Source organism: Ambystoma mexicanum, chromosome 11 (genome assembly GCF_040938575.1).
Source record: "Ambystoma mexicanum isolate Mex_15411 chromosome 11, UKY_AmexF1_1, whole genome shotgun sequence".
Taxonomy (NCBI): domain Eukaryota; kingdom Metazoa; phylum Chordata; class Amphibia; order Caudata; family Ambystomatidae; genus Ambystoma; species Ambystoma mexicanum.
Window position 1 is genome coordinate 1,291,044,045 of NC_090934.1, and position 24,590 is coordinate 1,291,068,634.

At 46.3% G+C, this 24,590-nt stretch overlaps 2 protein-coding genes across 14 annotated transcripts in view; one reads left to right on the forward strand and one right to left on the reverse strand.

Moving 5' to 3' along the window:
• DTWD1 (DTW domain containing 1) overlaps nucleotides 1–20,364 on the reverse strand; it is a 152,033-nt gene extending 131,669 nt beyond the window's left edge. The window contains exon 1 of one of the 6 annotated variants that reach the window (XM_069624778.1): nucleotides 20,225–20,364. In XM_069624778.1, the coding sequence (XP_069480879.1) occupies nucleotides 20,225–20,283 (59 nt within the window). In that variant the 5' untranslated portion in view covers nucleotides 20,284–20,364. Of the gene's footprint in view, nucleotides 1–18,870; nucleotides 19,397–20,224 lie in introns of those variants that run through there. The other 5 variants (XM_069624781.1, XM_069624780.1, XM_069624777.1 and 2 more) reach the window with 5 other exon arrangements.
• Nucleotides 20,365–20,415: 51 nt separating this feature from the next.
• FAM227B (family with sequence similarity 227 member B) overlaps nucleotides 20,416–24,590 on the forward strand; it is a 1,598,354-nt gene continuing 1,594,179 nt past the window's right edge. For 4 of the 8 annotated variants that reach the window (XM_069624767.1, XM_069624774.1, XM_069624772.1 and 1 more), the window contains exon 1: nucleotides 20,418–20,573. In XM_069624767.1, coding sequence (XP_069480868.1) covers nucleotides 20,571–20,573 — 3 coding nt within the window. In that variant the 5' untranslated portion in view covers nucleotides 20,418–20,570. Of the gene's footprint in view, nucleotides 20,574–21,812; nucleotides 21,922–24,590 lie in introns of those variants that run through there. The other 4 variants (XM_069624770.1, XM_069624775.1, XM_069624768.1 and 1 more) reach the window with 4 other exon arrangements.

Below are 24,590 nucleotides of genomic sequence, written 5' to 3' on the forward strand. Positions count from 1 at the left end.
GGTCAACTCTGCCTCTAGTCCCAAACCCCTCGCCTTTTAAGCAGGTTTCTTCCATTCGTGCACAGCCTAGGCTGTCAATCACACAGCAGGGTGGCTGTCCTAAAAGGACAGCCAGCCAATCGGAACTTTTTGCATTCAAGCATTCCTAGAGACAAAATGACAGGAATTTTCGGGACCCTCCCTCATATCCTGTCCTTCCAGACACACTGGAGCCAGAGGTGGTCTTCAGGGCTGAAGCCCGCCAAAGGCAAGACAAACAAAGGGCTCCAATCTGTTTTGACGTACTGAGTAAAACCCCAGAAAGACCTCACAAACAGAAAATGGCAAAAAAGAAGACAGGGGCCATTTTGACAAAATGGTCACCCAAGGGTGCTATACTGCAGCTGAGGGTTCAGCCTGCGGTAGAAAAGCACAATGGTGGAGAAATTCAACCACTGCCACCAGCCATTAAAAGTAGGGAGGGTAACCAACATGTTACATGAGAATGTAGGATTCGAGGCTACTAGGTAACCCCTCAGCACTCCAGATAAGAAGGTGTGTGCTGGACCCACAAAGAGAAAAGGTAAATAAAGTCAATTTCACTTTACTATTCTTGGGAACAGTAGTTCACACATGAAAAGGTATTTGAAACCTTATGAGAAATGATTTCTCAGTGACACTGCACTGAAGGTGCTGTGTGTGTCACCATACATAAAGTAGATGCCTATAGAGTGTGTCAGTCTCCCGAAACAGTGAAAAAACACAATCCAATTCAGGTCAAAATACATGAGGGGGTGGGAAAAAGGTCTCACTCACTCCAGGGTTAAAATGAAAAAGTCCTACAGTCCAGCAAAAGAGCCGGGAGTCTCAAAGGTTGAAGGGAATTAGCACAGAAATTAGAATTCTTCCGAACATGACTGCACCAATATACGCCAGTCGTATCATGTACTCCTTCACACAGTATTCATGCTCGCTTTGCGCAAAAATCGAATAATCAACAACCATAATCAAATGTACCTCCAGGATTTAAAAAAAAAACAAAAAAACACAATGGATCCAAAAAAGAAAGATGCAATAAACAAACGGAATAAAAAAAGTCCCATCAACCAAGGTCTCAACTACGCACAACCTACCAAATACAAGAAACAACAAACCACAAACAACATAGACTAAACCCAAAATACCAGGAAAAACACCAATCGAAAGAGGACGCCCGCTAAGGAACATAACCACACAACAGGCATTACCACAAGAAAGTTAAAGATGGCAGAAAAGACAACAGAAATAATAAGAAATTCCAAATCACTCGGGAAGGCACAGACATCTGAAATGGCCCAAGGAGACATACAAATAACAGAGCAAAGACAGACTCCAATGCTCGCTACCTATCCACATACGACAACGTGGTAAACAAAAGCAGCATAGCAACAATGAACTGACAGCCAACAAGGGTCACAAATACAGACCCAACAAGAACACCAAACGGAACGCGACAACTAATAAACCATCCCAACCCGGTCTCCATCATGGACAATACCCCAACCAGAACAAGGAACAAATTGGAATGCCTCACACTCTACATCCCCTATATCACCAAGAGTGGAACAACAAAGGCGTAGCTACCCCATTTACCACCCGGAACAAACCAACCCTGCCATAAACCTCATTGGTCTACTCGACAAAGACTGACCAACAAAGAACCACCCCACCAAAAAAGACTAAACCAGGAAATACCCACCTGGAACGGAAACCCAACCAACACCACACCGGTCAGAACAAACAATACAAACAACAACACAAAAGGGAAATCAAGCAAACTACACTGCAGCCTCCTCAACGTTAGATCAATGACAACACACTCGAAATCAATGACCTCCTAAGCAAAGGAGGCACAGACGTGCTCTTCCTTACAGAAACCTGGCGATCAGACAACTATAAAGCCATCGTGAATGAAGCAATACCCAACAAATATAAATTAATAGACGCCAACAGAGAAAACCGAAGAGGCAGAATCGCAATTATACACCAAAAACCTGCCTAAGCATCTCAAATCATCACAACCAATGCGGAAGTCTATGAATCTCTCCTAATCAAGATATAACAACGACCAATCCAACATAGTATTTCTCCTGATCTACAGACCACCTTCTTACAACCCCAACTTTGCAACAGAACTAGCGGACACCATGCTATCAACCCACCATGACAACCTAGGCGAAAGAGATCCTACCGATACAAACATAGATACAACAAAAGATACACTCAACAATTGGATCACCAAGGCCCTTGACCAATTAGCAGCAGCTAAAATATTCAAAGCAACACCTAATGAACTGGCAGCAAAATGGTTCAAAGAAGAACAGAAAAAACTCCAAAAAAACAACAACCGCAAAATGGAAACAAAATGGAGAGAATACACCAGACAAGACAAAATAAAATACCAAAGACAACTCAAACTGTACAAAGCAACAGTCTTCAAAGCAAAGAAAACTCTACTACGCCACAAGAATAGAATCAGCAAACAATTCACAGAAATAACTCTTCAAAATCACCAGAGATAAACTCTTCATGCAAAAATTCCATCACCCCTACACAAACACTTTGTGACAAAATCTCCAACCACCTGAGAGCAAAAATAGACAATACAGGAGACCATCAACCTAGTCGGGGCAAATACAACCACTGGACCACAGACACCAGACGAACCACAGATGAAAGCAAACTCATCTGCCTAAAACCAATCACAGAGGAAACTTTTGCAACACTGATCAAGGACACCAACCTTGCAGGATCTCCAAGAAACGCCTGCCCCCCCCCAGACATCTTCAAAGGAATCCTCAACCACAGAACCCCAGCGACACTCTTCCGGAACCTCATGAATCCATCACTCAAAAGAGGAATAGTAACATCCTGCTTCAAATCAGCATGCATCAAACCACTGATAAAAAAAAAGGTCAGAAAGCGTAGAAGACCCAAGCAACTACAGACCGATAACCAACCTGCCCTACCGAGCAAAGATCTTGGAGAACCACATCTACAATATCCATCTTAAACACGTTGAAACAAACAGAGTACTTGATCAATCACAAGTTGGCTTCAGACTGATGAGAGGAACAGAATCAGCACTTCTATTGAACTGGGACGACCTCAAAATAAATGCAGACAACACCCAATCGGACCTCCTTCTATTAGACATTTCAGCGGCTTTTGACACAATAGCCACGCAACACTAATAAAAAGATTGATGGAATATGGCATGCAGGAATCTGCACTAAAGTGGATTATCTTATTCCTAACAAAGCAAAAGAACCTACGTACCACTGTTCACCTCAAGCACCAGAAATGTATCCTGCAAAGTCCCACGGGGTTCCAGCCTCTCCCCTCTACTTTTCAACATCTACATGTGCCAACTGATGAAAATAAATCATTCGATCGCAGACGATAAGCAGACAACATAACTGATCATGAAAACAAACAGAACGCAGGAACAAAATAACAACCGTCAACAACTGCCTCACAGACATATACAACTGGATGACAATGACAACCTCAAACTGAACCTGGCACAAACGGAAATAATGTTCTCACCCGCAGGGTTCGATGGCGGGAACCCACAATTGGACTGGCCAATCGGCATGGGAACGCAACCAGACACTACCAATGTTGTTGTCATGATCCGTCAATCACGCCCTTTCTGGTCTTCCTGGTCCCTGGCACATCGGGGGTTACTCGCTGTAATACACCCAACATGGCCGTATACACGGAACGCGGTCCATCGACCTCTACGTCCTATGCAGCACGTTCTATAAATTACCCACTCCCCTGCGGTTCCGCGCTTCTCAACGCTACCGATAGCTGTGGCCTGACGTGCTCCGTAGTTCGTTCTCCTGAACTGTGTTGCTTCCTGGTTCCCGGACCTTCCTCCTCCTCCTTTCCTTCTACCTTCCTTGATCCTGTTTCTTCTGCATTCCGCGCAGACCGCCTCCGTGTGCTGCCTCCATTCCAAGCTTCCTGGAGTTTCCTAGATCCCGGACGAAGAAGCTGAACGAATCCTGGAATCCGAAGACGGCCGAGCGGGCTTGTACAAGACCCGAACAGCTCGGAAGAAAACCCTGACAAAGGACTCCGCAAAACAGGTGAGAAAAGGGGAAACCTGTGACAGATTGAGACGACAACTGACCGATCTCGATACAGACATGGAAGCGGCCGTCCAGGATCTTATGCGTGGCATGCAAGAGCTGACGACCGAAGTGCAAAACTTAAAGGCGGAAAACGCTGTGTTAAAACAATTGGTGTTATCCCGTGATTCCGCCACGAAGGAGAGTGTAATTCTAGGCGGTGTCATTGACAAGTACGACGGTTCAGCAAAGAGCCTTCGTGGGTTCCTAGATTCTTGTTTGGTCCACTTTACATTTAAGCCTTATTATTTTTCTACGCCCAGGGCTAAAATGGGCTTTCCGGGAATGCCTTGACCTGGGCCACCCCATTGGTTAACTCTGGTGATGCTCTCCTGGATGACTACGACGGCTATATAGAGGCTCTCAAGACCATGTTCGAACGCCCGGAACAAGTTTACAGTGCCCAGGAACGTTTACTCGACTTTCATCAGGGTACCCAGGATTTGCTCTTGTATGTCACACGCTTCAAACAGCTGGCTAAGGAAGCGGATTGGTCCTCTGAATGTAACGCTCACCTGATTCCCGTAGAGGCGCCGGTCTTGACTGGGCGTATACCGTATCTTCAAAGGTGATGTGTAACACACGGCTGGCTCTTTGGGCTGGACCTATGTGCACTGTATGTCTGACTCGAAGGGTAAGATGTCTGCAGATAGAAAATATGGGATTAATGAACTGGGTTATTGAATGTCTCTCTCTTCTTCCCTTTCTCTTCTCCTGTAGAACCCCAAAGGTTAACGCTCTCACCTTAGGTAAGTGAACGCCGCGCTCTCCATCTGCCTCGAGGCAGGGTGCTGTAACCAGTTTCTTCACTGGATAAGGGGAGCAGGCCTCTTGACTTCAGAGGACTGCTGTCCGTCGTTTACTGCACGAACTGTAAGTTTCGAGTAATTCTAATGTCTTTAAAGTCTTTAGTAATGATGTCTCTTGTTTTGCAGGGTTCCGGCGATGGCGGATGACGGGCTGAAGTGAGTTGAAGATGGAGCCCGTGTGATGAATAGAAGCGCCTGGAAGCACGTAAGCGCTTGTTGCCTGCTTCACGATGCGCTCTAACTGTCTTTTTATTTTGCAGGTACAAGTTCGGAGCGGCTGCAGGGTGCCGGAATACCCACTGGGTTAGATGTGGAAAGGAGTAATGGCACGTGAGTATTAAAGTTCCCCAATGTCTTTAAATGCACCTTGTTTTGTCTTTCAGATGCGGGATGCAGCGCCGGTGGCCTCCGGAGCGTGCGAAGAGTTGGTAAGCTTTTGTCTTTCAGATGCCGGAATGCAGTGTGAAGACCTCCGGAGCGCACGAAGAGTAGGTAAGCCTTTGACTTTCAGATGCCGGAATGCAGCGCGAGGCGTTGGTGACAGCCGATGGACCAGGTAAGTGAAGAGCTGTCACTGAAGACCGTAATGCTAACCTGTTCTTTCTTGTCTTTATAGGTGTTGCTGAAGACTGGATTCAGGATGGTAAGCCTTTTTCCTTAGGCCCAGGATCAGATGCAGAAGACACGATGAGCGTTCTGCTGCTGAGGATGCAGAATAACGCAAAGCAAGATTCATCCATCGGGTGTGGTTTAAATAGCCTCCTGTAGTGCTTAGGTGTCTCCTTCCACGGCCACGCCTAGGTAAGAAAAGAGTTCCTGCTTTCCAGAAGAGTTCCAGTGTTCTGAATCTAGGGAGTGGCTCCTGCCCCACCCAACAGGAAAAGTAGTTCCAAACAGAAGAGGATCAGAGGCTCAACTGGCAGGCAAGTAAGCAGCATGGTCTGCTGCAGGTAAGTCCACCCAAGCATTATGAGCCCGGCGCTTCCAGCGCTGGGACTGGGCATATTTATGAGCCTGGTGCCACTGGCGCCAGGACTGGGTCCAAAAGGTCCCAATTGGGACTGGTTGGCACTCGGAACCTGGGTTATGGATCTGCTTCCAAGGGAGTTGGGAAAACCCTGACCTTTTGGAAGCAGAGATCATGACACTGAAGCTTGTTTTACTTTATTTCGAAGAGGGCTAAACGAAGAGATCAAGGACGAACTAGCCAGAGTGGCACGCCCGGGTTCCTTTCAAGCCCTAATGGATCTCGCTCTACAGATTGACTTTCGCATTCATGAGAGAAAGGCAGAAAAAATGAAAACAAAGTTACCACTCCAGAAAAACCCCATTGGAACCCCTTCGAGCTCAGAAGGCATTTCTACTCTAAGCAATGAGCCTGAACCTATGCAATTAGGGGCCTTCCGTGGACCCATTACCCCCCAAGAGAGGATGCGAAGGATTCATAATGGATTATGTATGTATTGTGCATCCGACAAACATTTAGTAAGAGAATGCCTGATTGCCCCCCCACGGCGCTCAGGAAACGCCAGCTCCCGATCCTAAACGGAGCGCAGGTTCGGGAGAGAGATGCCTGCTCCACCTCTATTCCATCCTTGAACTCTCCTGGACAAAATTCCTTGGTAATCTTACAGGCCTTCTTGACAACATCCAAGAAAGAAATATAGCCCATCCTGGCACTGGTCGACTGTGGAGCTATGGGGGTATTCATAGATCATGAATGTGTCCTAAAACACCATATTCCTTACGAATCCCGGACTATCATGCAACCTGTAGAAGCAATTGATGGAAGACCCCTTTCTTCTGGACCTATAACACTGCAGACCAAGGAGATCGAGCTTGCTATAAATCAACATCGAGAAAGGATAAGATTTGACATCATCAAGTCAGCCCATTACCCCATGGTTTTGGGAATGCCCTGGCTTCAAAGACACAACCCCTATATCAATTGGGCAGCGGGATCCTTGTTCCTGGGTTCTGAGTTTTGTATGTCCCACTGCTTACATCCAGACCTTGATCCTACACCATCGAAAGGATTTCCTACAACTCATCAGAACACAATCTCAGTCTCAAACATCATCCGGGTTCCAGAGGCTTACCAGGAATATTCCGATGTTTTCTCCTCTGCCATTGTTATGGCCTTACCTCCCCACAGACCTGAAGATTGTGCTATTGAAACGGAACCTTCCGCGGTGATTCCTTTTGGAAGGATATTCATCCTATCAGAACCTGAAAAGAAAGCCCTTTGTGAATACCTGGATACAAATCTTGCAAATGGGACCATACGACCATCTAATTCTCCATCAGGGGCCTCCCTGTTCTTCGTTCCTAAAAAAGACACTAAAGAAATCAGACCGTGTCTGGATTATCGAGGTCTAAATCAATGTACTCTCAAGGACCGCTATCCGTTGCCCTTGATCTCAGACATCCTGGAGGCAGTAAGAGGCGCAGTTGTGTTCACCAAACTGGATCTCAGGGGTGCCTATCATTTGATTCATATCAGGGCAGGTGACTAGTGGAAAACAGCCTTTAGAACACCCTTTGGGCATTTTGAATACTTAGTCATGCCCTTTGGACTTGCTAATGCCCCAGCTGTGTTCCAACGTTTCATGGATCGAGTGTTCTCGGACATGCTGTTCCTTTTTGTGATTGTCTATCTGGACGATATTCTAATATTTTCGAAGGACCCTCTCAAGCACGAAGAACATGTGAAAGCAGTATTACAACGCTTATGCGAAAATAAACTCCTGGCGAAGCCCGAGAAATGCATCTTCCATACTTCTACTGTTCACTACCTAGGGTTTGTCCTTACTCCCGATGATATCGGTATGGATCAATCCAAGGTTAAGGCTATTTTATCCTGGCCTAGCCCCGCCTCAGTGAAACAGATACAATCCTTCCTGGGCTTGGCTAATTTCTATAGGAAATTCATACCTTCCTTTTCCGAGATTGTCCAACCAATAATTGCCTTATTGAAAAAAGATGTTCCCTTCCATTGGACCATGGTCCAAGAGAAAGCCTTCCAACAGTTAAAGTCTGAATTTACATAAGCTCCCATTCTTGCTCAGCCTGATGTTAATCGACCATTCATAGTGGAGACAGACGCCTCCAATTACGCCATTGGAGCCGTCCTAAAACAGCAATTCGAGGATAGCTTGGAACATCCCATCGCCTACCTTTCTCGGACATTAACTCCTAGTGAACCCCATTACTCCGACATAGAAAAAGAGCTGCTAGCCATCCGTCAAGCCTTCACAGAATGGCGTCATTTACTTCTAGGAGCCAAATTTCCGGTCCATGTCCGCACGGATCATCGAAACCTACAAGTATTGCAAGCCCTGGAATGTAGGAATAGTCGCCAAGCCCGGTGGGCCTTCTTTTTTGCCCAATATCAGTTTCAGATTCACCACGTCCCTGGAACCCAAAATGTAATAGCTGATGCACTTTCTCGTCGTCCAGACTATGAACCTCCGGAAGATCGGACGTATCCCAAGATGTTTCCTCATACCATATTCGTAGCTCAAGCAAACAACCTCCTGGAAGAGATTTGTATGCAAACTCAGACTTCGGAACTTTTGAAAGGAATTTCAGAAAGGAATCAATGGAACTTGAGAGTCAAAGACGGATACTTGTTCAAAGATACCAATCTGGTCATTCCTACACAAAAATTACAACAAAGAATAATAAATCTCTGCCACAATACTCTTCATTTCGGTCACCGTGGTATTTCCAACACCCTCCGTCTAATACAAAGACAATTTTGGTGGCCCAAGATGAAGACTGATGTACAACTGTATATTCAATCTTGCTCCGTCTGTAATCAGAACAAACATGATAACCAGAAACCAGTAGGTCTCTTATTACAGCCTACACCACCAACCAGACCTTGGGAAATCATTGCTACAGACTTCATTGTGGAATTGCCGCCTTCTAGAGGTTATAACACTATCATGTTCACCATTGATCTATTCACTCATATGGCTCACTTTACTCCTCTGTATAAATTACCATCCTCCTCAGAACTTGCTGATATTTTCCTGGAACAAATCTTCCGACTGCATGGACTTCCTTCCAAGATCATATCGGACAGAGGACCCCAGTATATCTCTCAGTTCTGGAAACACCTCTGCAGGATACTAGGGATTCAACGAGCACTCTCCTCGGGATATCACCCCCAAACCAACGGTGTCACAGAACGAGTAAACCAAACCTTTGAACAATATCTTCGTTGTTTCTCTACCAAAGTCCAGGACAATTGGTCACTTTTAGTACCAGTAGCCGAATACGCTTACAATAATTCGGACCATTCGGCTGTTAAGACCAGCCCTTTTTTCTGCAGCCAAGGATTTCACCCTTCGGTCTTACCTTCTGTTCTTCCACACCCTACACCTGTTCCTACTGTCGATTCCTGGATTGAAACACTCATAAATGTTCAGAGAGAAGCCAAGGAACATCTCGAAAGAGCGTGAATCCAAACTATGCAGATTCAAAGAGAAGACCAGGGCCTTCATACTCCATTGGGGATAAAGTATGGCTATCCTCGAAACTTCTACCCCGACATCTCAGACCGAATAAGTTGGCTCCCCGGTATTATGGACCCTTCTCTATAAAAGAGATCATCAATCCTGTGGCCTTTCGACTCCAACTCCCGGAAGAAGATACATCCAGTTTTTCACAAATCCCTGTTCAAGCCTTTCATCCAAACTACCCGGACTACTCTTAGACCTAGTCCTGTGCTTGTCAATGACCAGCTGGAATATGAAGTTTCTCAAATTTGTGATTCCCGATATAGACGAGGCAAACTTCAATACCTGGTGGAATGGAAAGGTTATCCACCCAACGAACGTACCTGGGAACCAGTCTCAAATTTGAACTCCCCCAGATTGCTCAGAAGGTTCCACCGAATACATCCAGGTAAACCCGATGGAACGGGTTTTAGAAGGGGGCATGCTGTCATGATCCATCGATCACGCCCTTTCTGGTCTTCCTGGTCCCTGGCACATCGGGGGTTACTCGCTATAGTACACCCAACATGGCCGTATACACGGAACGCGGTCTATCGGCCTTTACGTCCAATGCAGCACGTTCTATAAATTAGCCACTCCCCTGCGCTTCTGCGCATCTCAACGCTACTGATAGCTGTGGCCTGACGTGCTCCGTAGTTCGTTCTCCTGAACGGTGTTGCTTCCTGGTTCCCGGACCTTCCTCCTTCTCTTCTACCTTCCTTGATCTTGTTTCTTCTACATCCCGCGCAGACCGCCTCCGTTTGCTGCCTCCATTCCAAGCTTCCTGGAGTTTCCTAGATCCCGGACGAAGAAGCTGAATGAATCATGGAAGCCGAAGACGGCCGAGCGGGTTTGTACAAGACCCGAACTGCTCGGAAGAAAACCCCGACAAAGGACTCCGCAAAACAAAGAAAACAGGTGAGAAAAGGGGAAACCTGTGACATTAGTAAACAACCTAGGAATACACATTGACAACGGACTATAACAGGAACCGCAAGTCAGCGCAATCGCTAAAAAAATGCTTCTTCCTCCTACAACTACTCAGACCCCTGATACTCACAAGAATTACCTACGTAAACAGCCCCTACCTAGGAATGCCAGAAAGCCTCACCAAGAAACCCCAGAGGGTGTAAAATACAGCAGCCAGGATCCTACTAAGACTAAACAGAAGAGACCACATCACTCCAGCACTGAAAACCCTACACATGTTACCAGTAAAAAAGCGCATCAAACTCAAAGCAGCAACACCACCACCACAGACAAACAACTACAGAGGAAACGAGAGGGGCCAAAGAACCTGGCTAGATACCGTCAAGCGGCATCCAAAGGGCCGCCCCAGAGAGCCCACAACGAACTGACTGACTTTACTAACCCTCTTCCCTTCCTGCTCTTCCCACATAACGGACGCCCCTACACCAGATCTTGGACTAGCCACACTCAAACATACAGAGAACCATTACAATGCCGACATCCAGAGTGAACCACCCACAAAGCCCAATATCATCTAAAATGCCAAGATGCCGGACTACCTTACAGCTACGAACACGTGTGACTCTGAATCCCTTATGGACACTCTCTAACCAGTGCACACGACCAACACATCATAACCACACAACACTAACACCAACACAAAACACTACAACACACCTGAGGCATGGAATCTTACCCATACGGTTACAATGCGCGAGGCCGCTCACAAGTGACCACATAAAAAAAACACTCAAAGGTGCCAGTTCCTCCTGGTTCTAAACCAATCCTCTCACCCTTTTCCACACTAAACCCCCCCACCCGTTTTTTGTAGATCTACGCGAGGACCTGGAGACTGCCCCTGGGTGGTAGCAGTGCGGTATAAATCAACTGAACAGACCATAACGCCAGTAATGATACTATAAGAAAACATGCCCATCATGGACCCGTTTCACACTCCTGTTTGCTTTGCCTTTAAAAATGTCTTGTCACAACAAGAAAACATGTCCAAACGGACTGCACAATGCAGGCGAGTCTAGACGCGTAATAATGCTTATCATGTTTGCTTTACCCTTGATACCCAGTGATAAAAGCCACGCCACAGTAAGAAATGGCTTGACTGGCTGCCCTAAATGCCAGTCTAGACACAACACTCATCATGCTTGCTTTGTCATAGAATCCCAGTAAAAAAGAAATGTCACACCACAGCAAAGAATGGCTGTGAGGGGAAGAGCAGCGTGATCATGGAGCTCTCACCCCCATAAAAGAGCCTTCCCCGGGTGAGGATTTATCAATGTAGGTTGAGATGATGAGTGCAACAGCCCGGATCGCTGAGCGACTTCGGCATAGGCGGGTGTGCACCCATCATCTCTGCGGTGCCTGTGGTGCGGGGGCACTGCACCCGTGGCCAGTGCAGGCCAAGCTGAGAGACACGCTCACAGGCCTGCGAGCAAGAATAACCACTCAGGGACACCCAGGGCGGCCAGGGATCCAGTGCAGCTGCGAGGCGAGGTGGCAGAAAGCAGCCGGACGGCGGAGGAGTCAGTCAGGGAGGAGCTGCCTGCGATATTGGAGGCCCACCGGGGCTGGTTTCATGGAGCAGGGGCTCCCCTGCTGGCGATCCTCAGCGGGAACATCGAGGCGGGGCTGAGCGGCCGCCCAGCAGCAGCGTCTCAACAGAAAGAGCAGGAGAATCTGGAAGGGCCATACCTGTAGCCCACTGCTGAGAGCTGCACAGCGGAGAAAAGCACCCGGAGGGGCCGCACAGCGAAGAGGCAGGAAGGTGGCGCCCCCCTCAATCCCCCTTTGGGGTAGAACCATCACAGGTCAGCGTGCGCCCTGGCCCAAGGAAAGAGTATAAGCAAACAGTGGCTGGCCAGTGATCAGCAGACAGTGATCATTAGCTTTGAGCAGAGTGACGCTGAGGAGTGGGGGAGCGTGGCGGGAGGGCCCCTGCCCAAGCTTTGAAGCTAGCACTTGCAGAGCAGACCAGGGGAGGCCCTGTGGTGTTAAAGGCGGGGCGGCTGGAGTCCCATTTGAGGTAAATTTTGGAACTGCATATAGTGCCTCAGCCAGCACACCCCCATCCAGAAGCACAGCAAGGGAGACAAGGGAGCAAGAGACGCCCCATGCATAGGAGACAGTGACCGGTGGGGCCCTGGCCTCCCCGGGCCAATCCTGAGGCCGAATAGAAGCTAAAGAGTCCTTTTACATCTGTGGTGGGCAAGGAAGAATAAGGGAGAGGCCTTTTGGTTGGGCTCAGGGCAGAGTGATCCTGGCATCAAGGCCAGGATGAGGGTCATTTGAAACCTGAGGAAGAAAACAAACAGTGTCTCAACTACGTACAGTTAGAGGGGAGTTCCAACCCCCTGCACAGTCAAGGGCAGACTCACAAACCAGCAGAGGGAGGAGGCTCCTACGCCCTGAGAAAAATGTCCAGAAGAGGTCCAAAGGATGCAAAATAATATCAGGGAGAAGAGGAGGGGCAGGGCTCCCCACCGCCCCCCATTAGACTTGCCTACGCACTATGTCCAAAAACAAGGGGAAGGACATGCAAGTTGCTCCCAAGTCTGTAAAGAAACCACAGGAGGGCAATCTGCAGAGACTGGCACAGACAGCGTGGTACCGGCTGGGGGAGATCAGGGGCCCGGGTAGGAGAGGATTTGGGGGTGTTGGCAGGCACTGCAAAAGATTAAGTGGTCACCGAGGAGGTCCTTCGCCAATGCTTTCAGGATTTTGGGGACAAGATAGCGAACACCATTCAGTCGCAGTTGAGCATGATGCGAGTGGAACTGTCCCAATCATTGCAAGAGGTGAAGGGGGACACAACGAAAGGAGGAGCTGGAGACAGTACACGTCTGCAATCATTAGCCTACGCAGGTATTATCAGGGAAGTTTCTAGTCCATTTGCTGCCCAAAGCGGATGCAACCTCCCAGGCCCTGTGCGCCACTACCAAACTACACTGTTAAGTAACTCCTACCCAAGGCCAATAAATCACTGCTAAACACATGAAATCGGTTTTATTACATCACGATTCAAGAACTTTGCAGTAATTTCTCAGACAAAGCAGAGTACAAACAGTATATACTACTTAAGGTTTTTGTCAATTTTTAGTGTATGCTAAGGGCACTCTCCTTGACTTTGCTGTTGCGAAAGCATTTATTGCTGCATAATCAATTTTTTCCAACACGTTCACTCTCAATTGAAAGTATTGCAAGGGCTGGTAGCCTTTCCTCTGCCATTGTGGAGTGAAAGTATGTCTTTATCAATTTCAATTTACTAAAGCTCCTCACCACTTGCTGCTGTAATTAGAATTGTTAGTAAGAGCCTCATGGCAACCCACGCATTTTGTATGAATGTGCTGCAAAACTTCAAGGGGCATAATAGTACTCTTCTGAAGCAATGGCTGGATATGTCTCAGCTTCTCAGCCAACTGGGGACCATCTTTATCAGATTCTGGTGCACCGTCACCACTCTTTGCTAACAATTGCTCCATGTGCTTGCACAGCTGTTATCAGTTATTCTTTTCCAGGCAAGAGCTTTATGTTCTACATGAAACCCCAGCTTGTATTGTGCGCAGACAATGGGGAAAAGCGCCTTTCAAGCGAAGTAGTTATGGCATTAATCAGGGTATAAAATATGGTTACTTTAAAAAGTTCTTCTTCATTCTCAGGGGTCTCATCCTGAGTCTCATACGTAAACATTTTCTTTTTTTCCTATGCCATAGAGTTGCCTTAAAAGTAGGGCTCTCTCTTTTGCTGCTGTTACAGTAGACTCAAAACCAACACTCCTATAACTTTTGACAAAGGTAATGCAGTTCTTAAGCAGGTCATTGCAGGCCGGCAAATCGATTTGTTTGGACTGCACGGATTTGCTTACAATGTTCACCTGAAGTAGAAGGTCATACCACACAACTAAACGTACAACTAAAACTGAAATCTCCCAAGTGTAAAGCAAGGGACTTAGCCTCAGAGGACAACGTTGGGTCATTGACTTTTTCTTCAATGCTCACGAGAGCTTGGTGGATCGCAACAAATTGATACCGCACAGCTAACAAGCTTTCAATTCTACATTCCAACCGTGTTTCACAGACCTTTTTCAAGGAAATATTTTTTAGATGCTCACTGAGAATGCTCCAGCGTTTGGTTGAAGCTGCAATCAAAGTATAGAGTTTCTGAAGTACACCAAAAATAGAAAAAGATTTCACAGAGTATTTGGAAACATCACCAACCACCAAATTTAAACTGTGGCAGCCACATGGGTTAACAAATGCATGAGGGTATTGCTCGAGAACTCACGCTTTAACTCCTTTGTTTACACCAATCATGTTTGCACCATTATCATACCCCTGACCACGGCAGTTGTCCTTCTCTAGACCGCATTCTGACATTTCAGAATACAGAAGGTTTGGAAGTCCTTCACCAGATGTGTCATCTGCAGGGCGATTCCCTATAAAATGTTCTTTCACAGAAATGTCTTTGCCTATAATATCCACAATTCTTACAGTGTTAAGACAGTTGCTTGGTGTACTCGGATATTTGGAGTACAATCCAAAATAGCAGAAATATTTTGCAGCCTTCACCCTTTGCAAAATTGCATTCTTTACTTGACACCCCATTAAACTAATTAGTTCATTCTGAACGACATTTCTGCAATAGTGACTGTGGATCTCTTGTGAGGTCACTCGATGCAAATGATCCATCATGATCAGATCAAATTTCCCTAGTAGTTCAACAAGGCCTAAGAAATGTCCATTGTTTGGAGTAAGTAACTTGTTTGAAGAGCCACGAAATGTCAAATAATTCTTGGACAGAAAGACAACTGACATAATTCTTTCAAGCACAGCCCGCCAACGCTTGGTCTCTGCCTGAATTTGATCTTGCATGAGAGAATCAATACCAACATATCCTGTGAGGCATCTTTCAGCATCTACCCACTGCCACTGGATTTGGCATGTTTGGGAGACCCTGTGCATTTTCAAATGGTTAGCAATAGGCTTCCAGATATTAATGCCATCACTACCAAGTTTTGGCATAGGTCACAAAGCCTACAGCAAAAACAGTAGACTATCAGTCAAAATAGAATATTGCAGCCATGGCCTGGAGACTGTTTCTTTGTTAGGTAATAGCCTGAGCCCACATGAAGAAGAAAAGTGCCTATTTTTGTCATCGTTTGGATATGACTAAGTAGGAGCTGGCATAGCCTGTGGCCCTCCCATTACAATTTGATTACACACATGCCCAGACATTGATTTACGCCATAAAGAAATGTCTTCAAATCAACACGTTTAGTGCCTTGTTCCTGTTGGTCATCATTTCCCTCTAGCGCTTGGGTTCTTGAGGCCACATCTCTTGAAACCTGTGGCATGACCACAGAGAGTACCGTTTCCTCAGGAATGCACGTTGCCTGGCCTTGGGGAGGGTGCTTATCTACTTCTTTTGAAGTCTTCTCTTCCCTCCTGAAAAATGAAGACACATTTTGGCACGTTTGATACCTTGCACCACTTGTTTTTTTCTCTGCCGGGTCTGTGTTCCCCAAGGTCTTATTGGTTTCGACATTGCTAGTACGTTCAAATGCCTGAAGTTAAATAAATAGCCAGAAAGTATGGGGCAATTACAACATGTTGCAATATTCTTGCTAGAAATAATCCAAACTCCCCAAAAACTTTTTTTAAAAGTCTTTTCAATTTAAATGATGCATTGATTGCCAAGCAAAGTAGCGGTAAGGAGGCTCCATTCTAAAGGTGCCGAGTTGAAAGTGGGTCACATTTGGAGAGGCTACATCATTTCGATACCCATTTCCACAAAACGTTTCTAGCATTTGGACAAAAATACGATGTATGCCAATTCCTACCACTGGCTGACAGGTTCCAGTTCACCATCTCACATTGCAAGTGCCAATCCCTCTCTCAACCAAATACGCTGTAACCCTATTACAACAAAACAAGGCTCTAAATTGGCAGATGGGTAAAAGGGTGGTCTGGAAACTCCACTCATTACGATGAACTGCCCTTTCATGTTTGTGAGAGGCAATAACTTTTGGTTCAGAGAAAGGGCTGCTTGAATTAGGACTATATAGCACATTGTTTACAGGGTTTCCTTTCAATTACATCTCACGAATGACATCAAACAGGTCAAATCGGGTCAGATTGTTGAGCAGTTTTTGCAGTGCCATTTGTCATTTGAAAGTCACTTTTAAACTGATGGTGCTTTCAGATAGTTCTATTTGTGTAGAAGGAAAGGGCAGAAGTTCTCGATCACAGACTCCGACTCATTTCACATAACCATACAGCGGAAACATCCTACTTATCTACAGTACAAATGCCAGCCTCCAGATCAAATAGGCAGGTAGCATCTGACCAGAAACTCAATCAATCTAATACAATATTCCTCAACTGAATGGTCTTTGTTTTAACCATTAAGAAAGCAAAAACTGAAATGAACAATACAGAGGTTAGGAACCAGAACACCACAGGAGCGCTGGCGAGCTTCATTACGAGGCTAGAGTGAAGAAAGGGGCACTAAGATAAACAAAAAGCAGAGTGTGGCCTGAGGGTAAGAGCATCCCTCACTTCACCTAGGATCAACTTCCCACATAGGCTGCAGGTCACTACAGCCTGACTACTGGCACATCTATGAGCGTTCACTTTTCAGTACCTGGAGGGTGTTCTGTGCCAAAGGAAAGTACTAGTCAGCAGCAAACAACTCTTCTGACGAAACATCAAAAGGAGGCATTCAGCTGATGGGATCACCGAGGGCTGGACTCCACTTCATAGAGTCCTCCTGCAGCCGTGGAGCTTAGCCAATTTGCACATTCCGGTGTGCATTTCACAGCAAGTGTGATACAGCGGTCTCTCCCCAGTCCTAGTCACAGTGCTCTCTCCCAGTTACATTTCAACTCCTCCTACTCCTGCGAGTCACATCTACCCCCTACCCTCACCTCTCTTCCATCTCACTCTTGCCCTTTAACCACCATTGCCTCCCCTTCTCACGTGCAATCTCTGCCCCCATTTTGCTTCCCCTGTAGGACATATATCTTCCCCTCTTCTATTCCCCCTTTCTTAATCTTGCTTTCCTCACCTTTTCCTTGACTCTCTTGTTTTCTGTCCCACTTTAATCTCTTTCACTCTGTCTGCATGGCCGTCCTTATTTATGCCCTACACCCGCTGTGAATAATCTCTTACAGTGAAAAACACCTTACATTTGGTCACTTATTAAATAGCAGAAACCCTTTTAAATAGACGCGGACCCATTCGCTATACCACCTGTCCATCGCACATGGCCTTCAGGGGCCTGTATAGAACTTTCAAAGTAATACAACCCACATGACAGGATCTCAAGTAGTCCAATAAACTTCATATCAGATTGCATTCTGGTGCATGTAGGTGTGTTTATATAACCTTTACAGGAATACAAAATGAAAGCCATAAAAATGGCAGCTCCCTGTAAAAGTGGATTGGAGAGTGCTTATTCTGCAAATTTTAAAGAAACAAGAGTGTGAAAAAAAGCATGAGACAAAAAGTGAGCATTGGTCTCACTGCATTAATAGTGGTCAAATATTCACAATTCAGAGTTCTTTTGTATGCAGATTACTGTTATCTAGCAGAAAACATTTACATCTGTCCATGCAAGGAGCTCACCCCATAGGGCCAGTTACACATGTATGTAAACCTCCAGAGATCTTTGCACTGCCTGCGTTTTCAAATTCTTGCCAGAACCTATCTGCCCATCATCCTTGCCCTGCTGATGAAAGGAGTAGCATTTTGCTGTTCTAAACAATGAAATAAAGATATACCATCAAAGCTGAAACTCTGATCTTGTCCGCTGGACCGAGCAAAAACAAACTAACCGTCTCATCAAATATATTTCCCTTGTTTTATGGGGAACTTTACCATAGGCCCACGTGTACAGAGCGGAGGTTCACCCTGTCGAGAAATCCTAGCTGCACCATTGCAGCCAACTCAGTACAAGAAAGCACTCCCGCCAGGACGAAGAACAATGTGCATGGGGATAAAACTTCAATGGAATCATGAAAAGAAGCAGGAAAGGTTGCGTTGCGTCTGAAAGTGCCCAGAACAGCAGCAACTTCCTATATACGCTTTCAGCTCTAACTGAGAAATGTTTTTGACGTTTAGACTTTTTTGGGACAGAACAGAGTGGAGCTATGTTGTGCCATTTACCCTTTCAGGGGCGGGAAACATTCGAAAGGGGAAGCAGGAACACTGCAAAATCCGACCAAGGCAGGCGTCTACACCTTGGAAAAAAATCTGGCCTAGGAAAGTGTAAAACAAAATATTCCCCATTTACCCGTTCTTGTCCAGAACGCACTCTGAACTATGCAAACTACTGTTTGAGCACCAGCCGAATGATATATACACACAGTTTAAAGGAACATTTTGTAAAATGTCAATAGAAGCATCAGGCTGTACCTACCTTCTTTCTGAGTAGTTCTGCACACAAGCGAGTCGGGGAGGCAATGCAGTCTTCTTTCTTTGCGCACAGGTCCGGGTAGAAAGCAATTGGAGTGTCGAGGCGGGAATCCGGGAACGCTCAAACGCAGCTGTCTTTTTTTTCCTCTGTGGTGTGTTGCTCCAGCTTGATTACAAAGGCGGCCGGCCGGCCACCAAAAAAGCTGCCCTTTTATGCCCCCTCCCCAAGTGGCGTGCAAGTTCAGAAAGCCTCTGACTTCCGTAACGTTACGCAAGTACTATGTGACTGCCAGTCAGCAGCTGCTGCTACTGTGCTGCGGCTACTCTCCCCCAGTGTTGCCAACTTAGCGACAAACGGCAGTCCCATACCGACTTTCTTCATGGAAAGCAACTAGCGACCAATCTAGCTACTTTCGTTGGTTTGAAGACGTACACTTTTTTCTATTGGTTTGGAGACTTGCAAGTTTCCAAACCAATAGAAAAGGCTGTATGTCAACAAAACGATAGCTGTAACCCCAATCAATGCACCCGTCCTTGTAGCCAGGCTCCAGCACAACAAGTCACGTCATGTCACTGATGCCCCCCGTCCGGCCGCAAGAGGCACGAGAATGCTGCGAGATTATGCAAATTAGGCAGTGATGTCATTTAGCTACCTTTAGGACAGCCTCTAGCTACTTTCCGGACTGAGGAGTTGGCAACACTGCTCTCCCCATGGCAATCGCACCCCATACCCAGGGAAATTTCCCCCTCCAGAGACGGGGGCAATTGTGCCCCGGGCAACTGCCCGGGTCAAGGAACAGGCCTGATTATTATATACGTAGTCACTTACACCAGCGCAGGGTCTGTGTAGTGACCGCACAGCAGTTACTGAGTCTGTGAGTATTCCAGAGCCTGAACCATACCGTAAATGAGCTTCGGGGCAGCTACTGTATCTATGATATCATAGCTCTCAACCATTTATGTCACAAAGGCGGGTGAAAACACCCGATTTTATTTTTGGCGGGTGAGAGGTCCATTGAAATGAATGGGCGTGCAGGAGGCTTGGCGGGTGAGTCAGATGTTTACAAGGCGGGTGACACCCGCCAAAAGCGTGTGAGTTGAGAGCTATGATGATATACTAACAACAGGCTGCCCTGTGTAATTTCAAAACCAGAGATTTATAAAGTCACGCACTTACAATGTTTAATTTCAGCATGTGATAAATGCAAAACAACGAAATACAGCTTCAACGTGCATCTCCAGAGGTTGCAAAAGGGCTCCTCTTAACAATATAACAAAGGGGTGTGAATGTGTAAATTAATGGATGCTAAAAGAAATGCATACAAAATTCACTACAAGAGCTAGACGTATGCACTCACCTGGTGCTGCCTGAAATCAAGACATGAGCATTTCGTAGAGAGTAGTGACTAGTTCTCATCCGAGAAACGGACCATTGCAACACCCAGCCTACGTTTCATCATGTGACTTTGGTCACGTCGCTTCTCCACCATGCACGTAACGTCCAACTTCAGTCATCTCGCCCCTCATCTTGAGCGTGAACCCGGAAGGTAGCGTCTAGTTCCCATCTCAAACACGTACCATAGCAACGGGAAAGCACGAGGGGGGCGGAGCGGGAAGGAAAAGCGTTTCAGGAGCGGGAGAGGTTCCTTCGTTACAAAGCACGTTTCGTATAGTTGATTGTTATTTGGTCATTGAATTTGGTTTATGGTAAGTCTTGAAGTTATCTCATGTTGACTGTTATTTTAATGCAGAGCGGCAATATTGGTAAAGGGGTATTTCTGTGTATTTTGGGGGTTTGAGATTTACTAAAAGTACAGGTGGATTTAGTTGTTTTGGCGGTTTTCTCGTGCAGACGGACGATTTGCCGGGGGAGATGTGTTTTATGGAGTGGGGCTGGGCACAGCGCGTTTTCCCGTCCCAATGGGAATTCCACTGTACCAGTTAACAGTATAGCAGATAATTAGTTGGTGTAGACAGGGTAGGGGCGGAGCGGGCAAGGCCCACCCACAATCTGTAAATGCCCACTCATCAGCGCTGTGTGGGCATTTACAGATGTTGATGTCACTGCTGTGGGCCCAACTACATTAGCTTCAGGCCCCACTTGTAAGACAATCCTGGCTACGCCTCCTCCCCGCTGGAGAGAGATGGGAAGTGGGGAAAGAGGGTGTTTTATGCAGACAGATGCATTTGGATATGCATTTCCAGCATAACAGTTCAGTTATTTTTCTCCTTCCCCAGGGAGGGGTTGTTCATTTGCCCCTTTGTAATGTGTGGTGGCAGAGAAGGCTAAAGGGAGGCCTTGTACTGCTTTCATTATCAATCACACATTTAAAGTCCCTATGACACAGGATAGCGTTATGTGTTTGTTTAAAAGTTTGCTGATACTTTGCCTTTATGGCATCATGACATATTCACATATTTCTGTTAAGTCGTGACATTTTCACGTGCGATGGCTACGTGCTTGGGAAGAGAATCACGGAGAAAGGACCACTCCATGCTGTGTATGGGCAGGTATTTCTTTTGTATTGTGTATTCATAAGGCGCTTCTACATCTCCAGAAGCGATTAGAAGTGCCAGGTGTATTTAGGTGCTGGTGGGTTTGTTTTCCTATTTTGATTTTGGTTGCAGCGACAGCAGATCTTTGTTTGTCTTATTGAATGGTGAGTATTAGCGGCATCCACGGCCCCTCTGCCCTGTGCCGTGCACATAGAGGGAATTTCAGGGCAGATGTTTTGTCAAAATTCGTCTGCCAGCGGCAAGTCGGATTATACGCCATCTTTCTTCCCCCTTAACTGGAAATGAATCCCCATGTTGATCCAATTTTTACCACAGCCGTGTGCTTGCTTCTTTTTCTGCACTGCTGCACAGGCTCACGCGGGCTTGGATGCCTCCGTGGCTGCTGAGCACTCCTGCGCTGGAGAAGATATGCGCCGCCACCAGAACGGGGGGACGAGTGCGGTTGCAGGCCGGGGCTCTGGATGAAGAGCAGCGGGGGTCGGGGGAATTGCTACAACGGCATGAAGTTCTCATGGCATGATTTCTGTAACTTAACGAGGTGAGGGGTTTTGATTTGAACTTTGCAGGGAGATGTACCTAAATTTACCACTCAGTGCTGCCAGGCAGTGCACTGAGCTGTACCGGCAAGCGTCTGTCTGTACCACAAGATGTCTTTCTTGATTTTCCCACCCCCTACGGCATTTCTTCCGCTATCTGACAGTATAGGACAGAGTTCAATCATTTCCCTGTGTTGTCTTACTGACTAGGTGCCTGTATGTTCATGTATACTTTGCTAGTTAAAATGCAGACTCCTACAAAGTCTTACCGGCAAAATAATAATTTAGTATTTTGCTTTTAAAGATAGCTGTACTGTGGGCAGAGGTCTTCAATCTGTGGGGCGTGTAATCCAGGATGGCGAGAAAAGAGAAAATACTTTTTATTACATTTTTTTGCCTCACTTAACTGTGCATGGCGAGCCCCTGGCCCCCCATGCACGTGCCCAGTCAGTGCGACGTGGCCGCGAAACGGGAAATAAACAAAGCCTAGACGTGCGCTTTCCTGCACTTGCATCGTGCGTTTATGCTACGTTGTTGCTTCCTGCTGGTGGCGCTAGCGTCTTCTTGCCTGGTAAGGGATGCCACTTCTCGGCTCAGCCCCCAACACCACAGTTGGAGGGGATGCCGGGAAGTAAGCGTTTAAGGCATTTGCCAGTCCCTCTGCTTCCCTCTTCCCCCTTTAGACCCACGACTGCGCATGCATGGGGAGAGGAAGCAAGCAGGGGGAGCCTGATCACTGCAATGCTTGTCCCCGCTGCGCCCATCTCCTTCTGTGCCCCACCATAGGGACCAGGGAGGAGAGGAGGTGAGCGGGTATAGAAGCACACGTTACCAGTGTTGTATGATATCTGGCTCCCCACAGCAGATTGCTTTGTTCCAGTAATCTTCCGTGGGGGTGCCGGGATATTATACAACACCAGTCCCCCTGCTTTGGCTGCCCCTCTGCCTCGTCACCCTTCTGGTCCATGGGGGAGACTCTGGTCTGCTGAATTTCGGGACCTGGCCTGCCTCAGCCATGACCAGGCTTTACCAAGCCCCCAGCTTCACAGAGGGAAGCTGGGGGTTCGTTGACCTAATCTTCGCGGTGCTCCTTTCCCCAGCCGCCACTCGAGCAATTCCTGGCTGTCTGCTCATCCTTTTTGTTTTCTTCTGTCCTAAAAGGGACACCATGGGAATCGATATGCCATGAACATCACTGTGGCGGGTAGGTGGGGATCACTGTTGAAAGCAGGCATTCTACATCCTGGACACATTATTGTTTTCAAATGTGCATTTTACACATTCATAGGAAAAGTAATTTCCAAACTCAAAAACGCGGCTGAAACATGTGTTCGCTAGTTTTCTTTGAGATGGTGTGTGTGTGTATATACATATTATGTAAAAAAAAAAAAACTTCGGAGCAACACACCAATACTCTGCAATTTGTGAGCCCCTTGCTTTGTGTTTTATCACAGATTATATTCATAAAGATGTTATGTTTATCAAACTGGCTAATCACAAATAAATGATTCCGTTGTGCTGACAGCAGTTATAAGAAATGAAACTGGGTTCATGGGTGCCAACCTTTGGTTTTCACTACAGAGGCAAAAATACCCCAACCCATTGCCCAACCCATCCGATGGCCAAACCCATTCCAAAGCACTTCCTTTTTTATAAGTAATTGCAAAAAAGTTATTAGATTAACATGTTTTACAGATATTTTTGTTTAAATTCAACCTGAAACAACAATATATCAATACACATAATTATATTTTGCATATATATCATCTCAGCAATGGTCTGTCAACCTGCTGAGCTACCCCGGTTGCCATCTACTATAGAGGGAGTCTATGCAGCCCTTGATGGACTAAAATCACTGCATTACCAACAGTACTTTGGGTGCACCGCTGCCATAGAAGTGATTTTTAAGTGAAATTCATGTATATCTTCCTGCTGTGGGTGCCTGTATGCGATTCCCACTGGCTTGTACTGTTGGCTTACTTGGAGACCTCTTTGAATGGCTACATTTTCTAAACCTTGCCTGTAAGGCACAGAAAAGAAACCACATCATTGGCTATGAACGCAAAAATATCGGCATTCAAGAAGAAGCTGGAGCTTTGGAGGAGGAGGGTTGATGTCTGCATTCCGAGGCGTTTCCATTATTAATAGATGCTTTTGAGGAGTATGATCTTTCATCTGTTACTGAACTAATAGGAAACCATCTCAGAAACCGTCTCAAAGTACTTTCGAGGGGACAATTGTAGCATTAATGATTGAGTGGTTCAGCCTTTCCTAGCAGACGTAAGGGCTTTCAATGTGACCGCCTACTGGAGAGCGAATTCAAAAAGTTGTCTTTGGGTGGATTTTGGCAAAATGCAGAGTTTCCAATTTTATCCAAATGTACTGTTACCTATCAGCACCTTGTACCTTTGCGAGATTGGATTCTCAGCACTTGCAGCCCTAAACACTAAATATCGGTCAACGCTGGAAGAAAACCTGTGGTTGGCTATTGCAAAAAAAAATTAGTAATTTAATTTTTTTTAAAAACTTTTCTTTTTGCTGACAGTGGCAAACAGCATACACACGCATCAGAGCAATAGAAGCAAATTTGGTACATATGTAGTTGACTACCAGAGCATATAGGCAGAAGTATGACAACAGCAGCTGAGCAACAACATATCACGAAGCACCA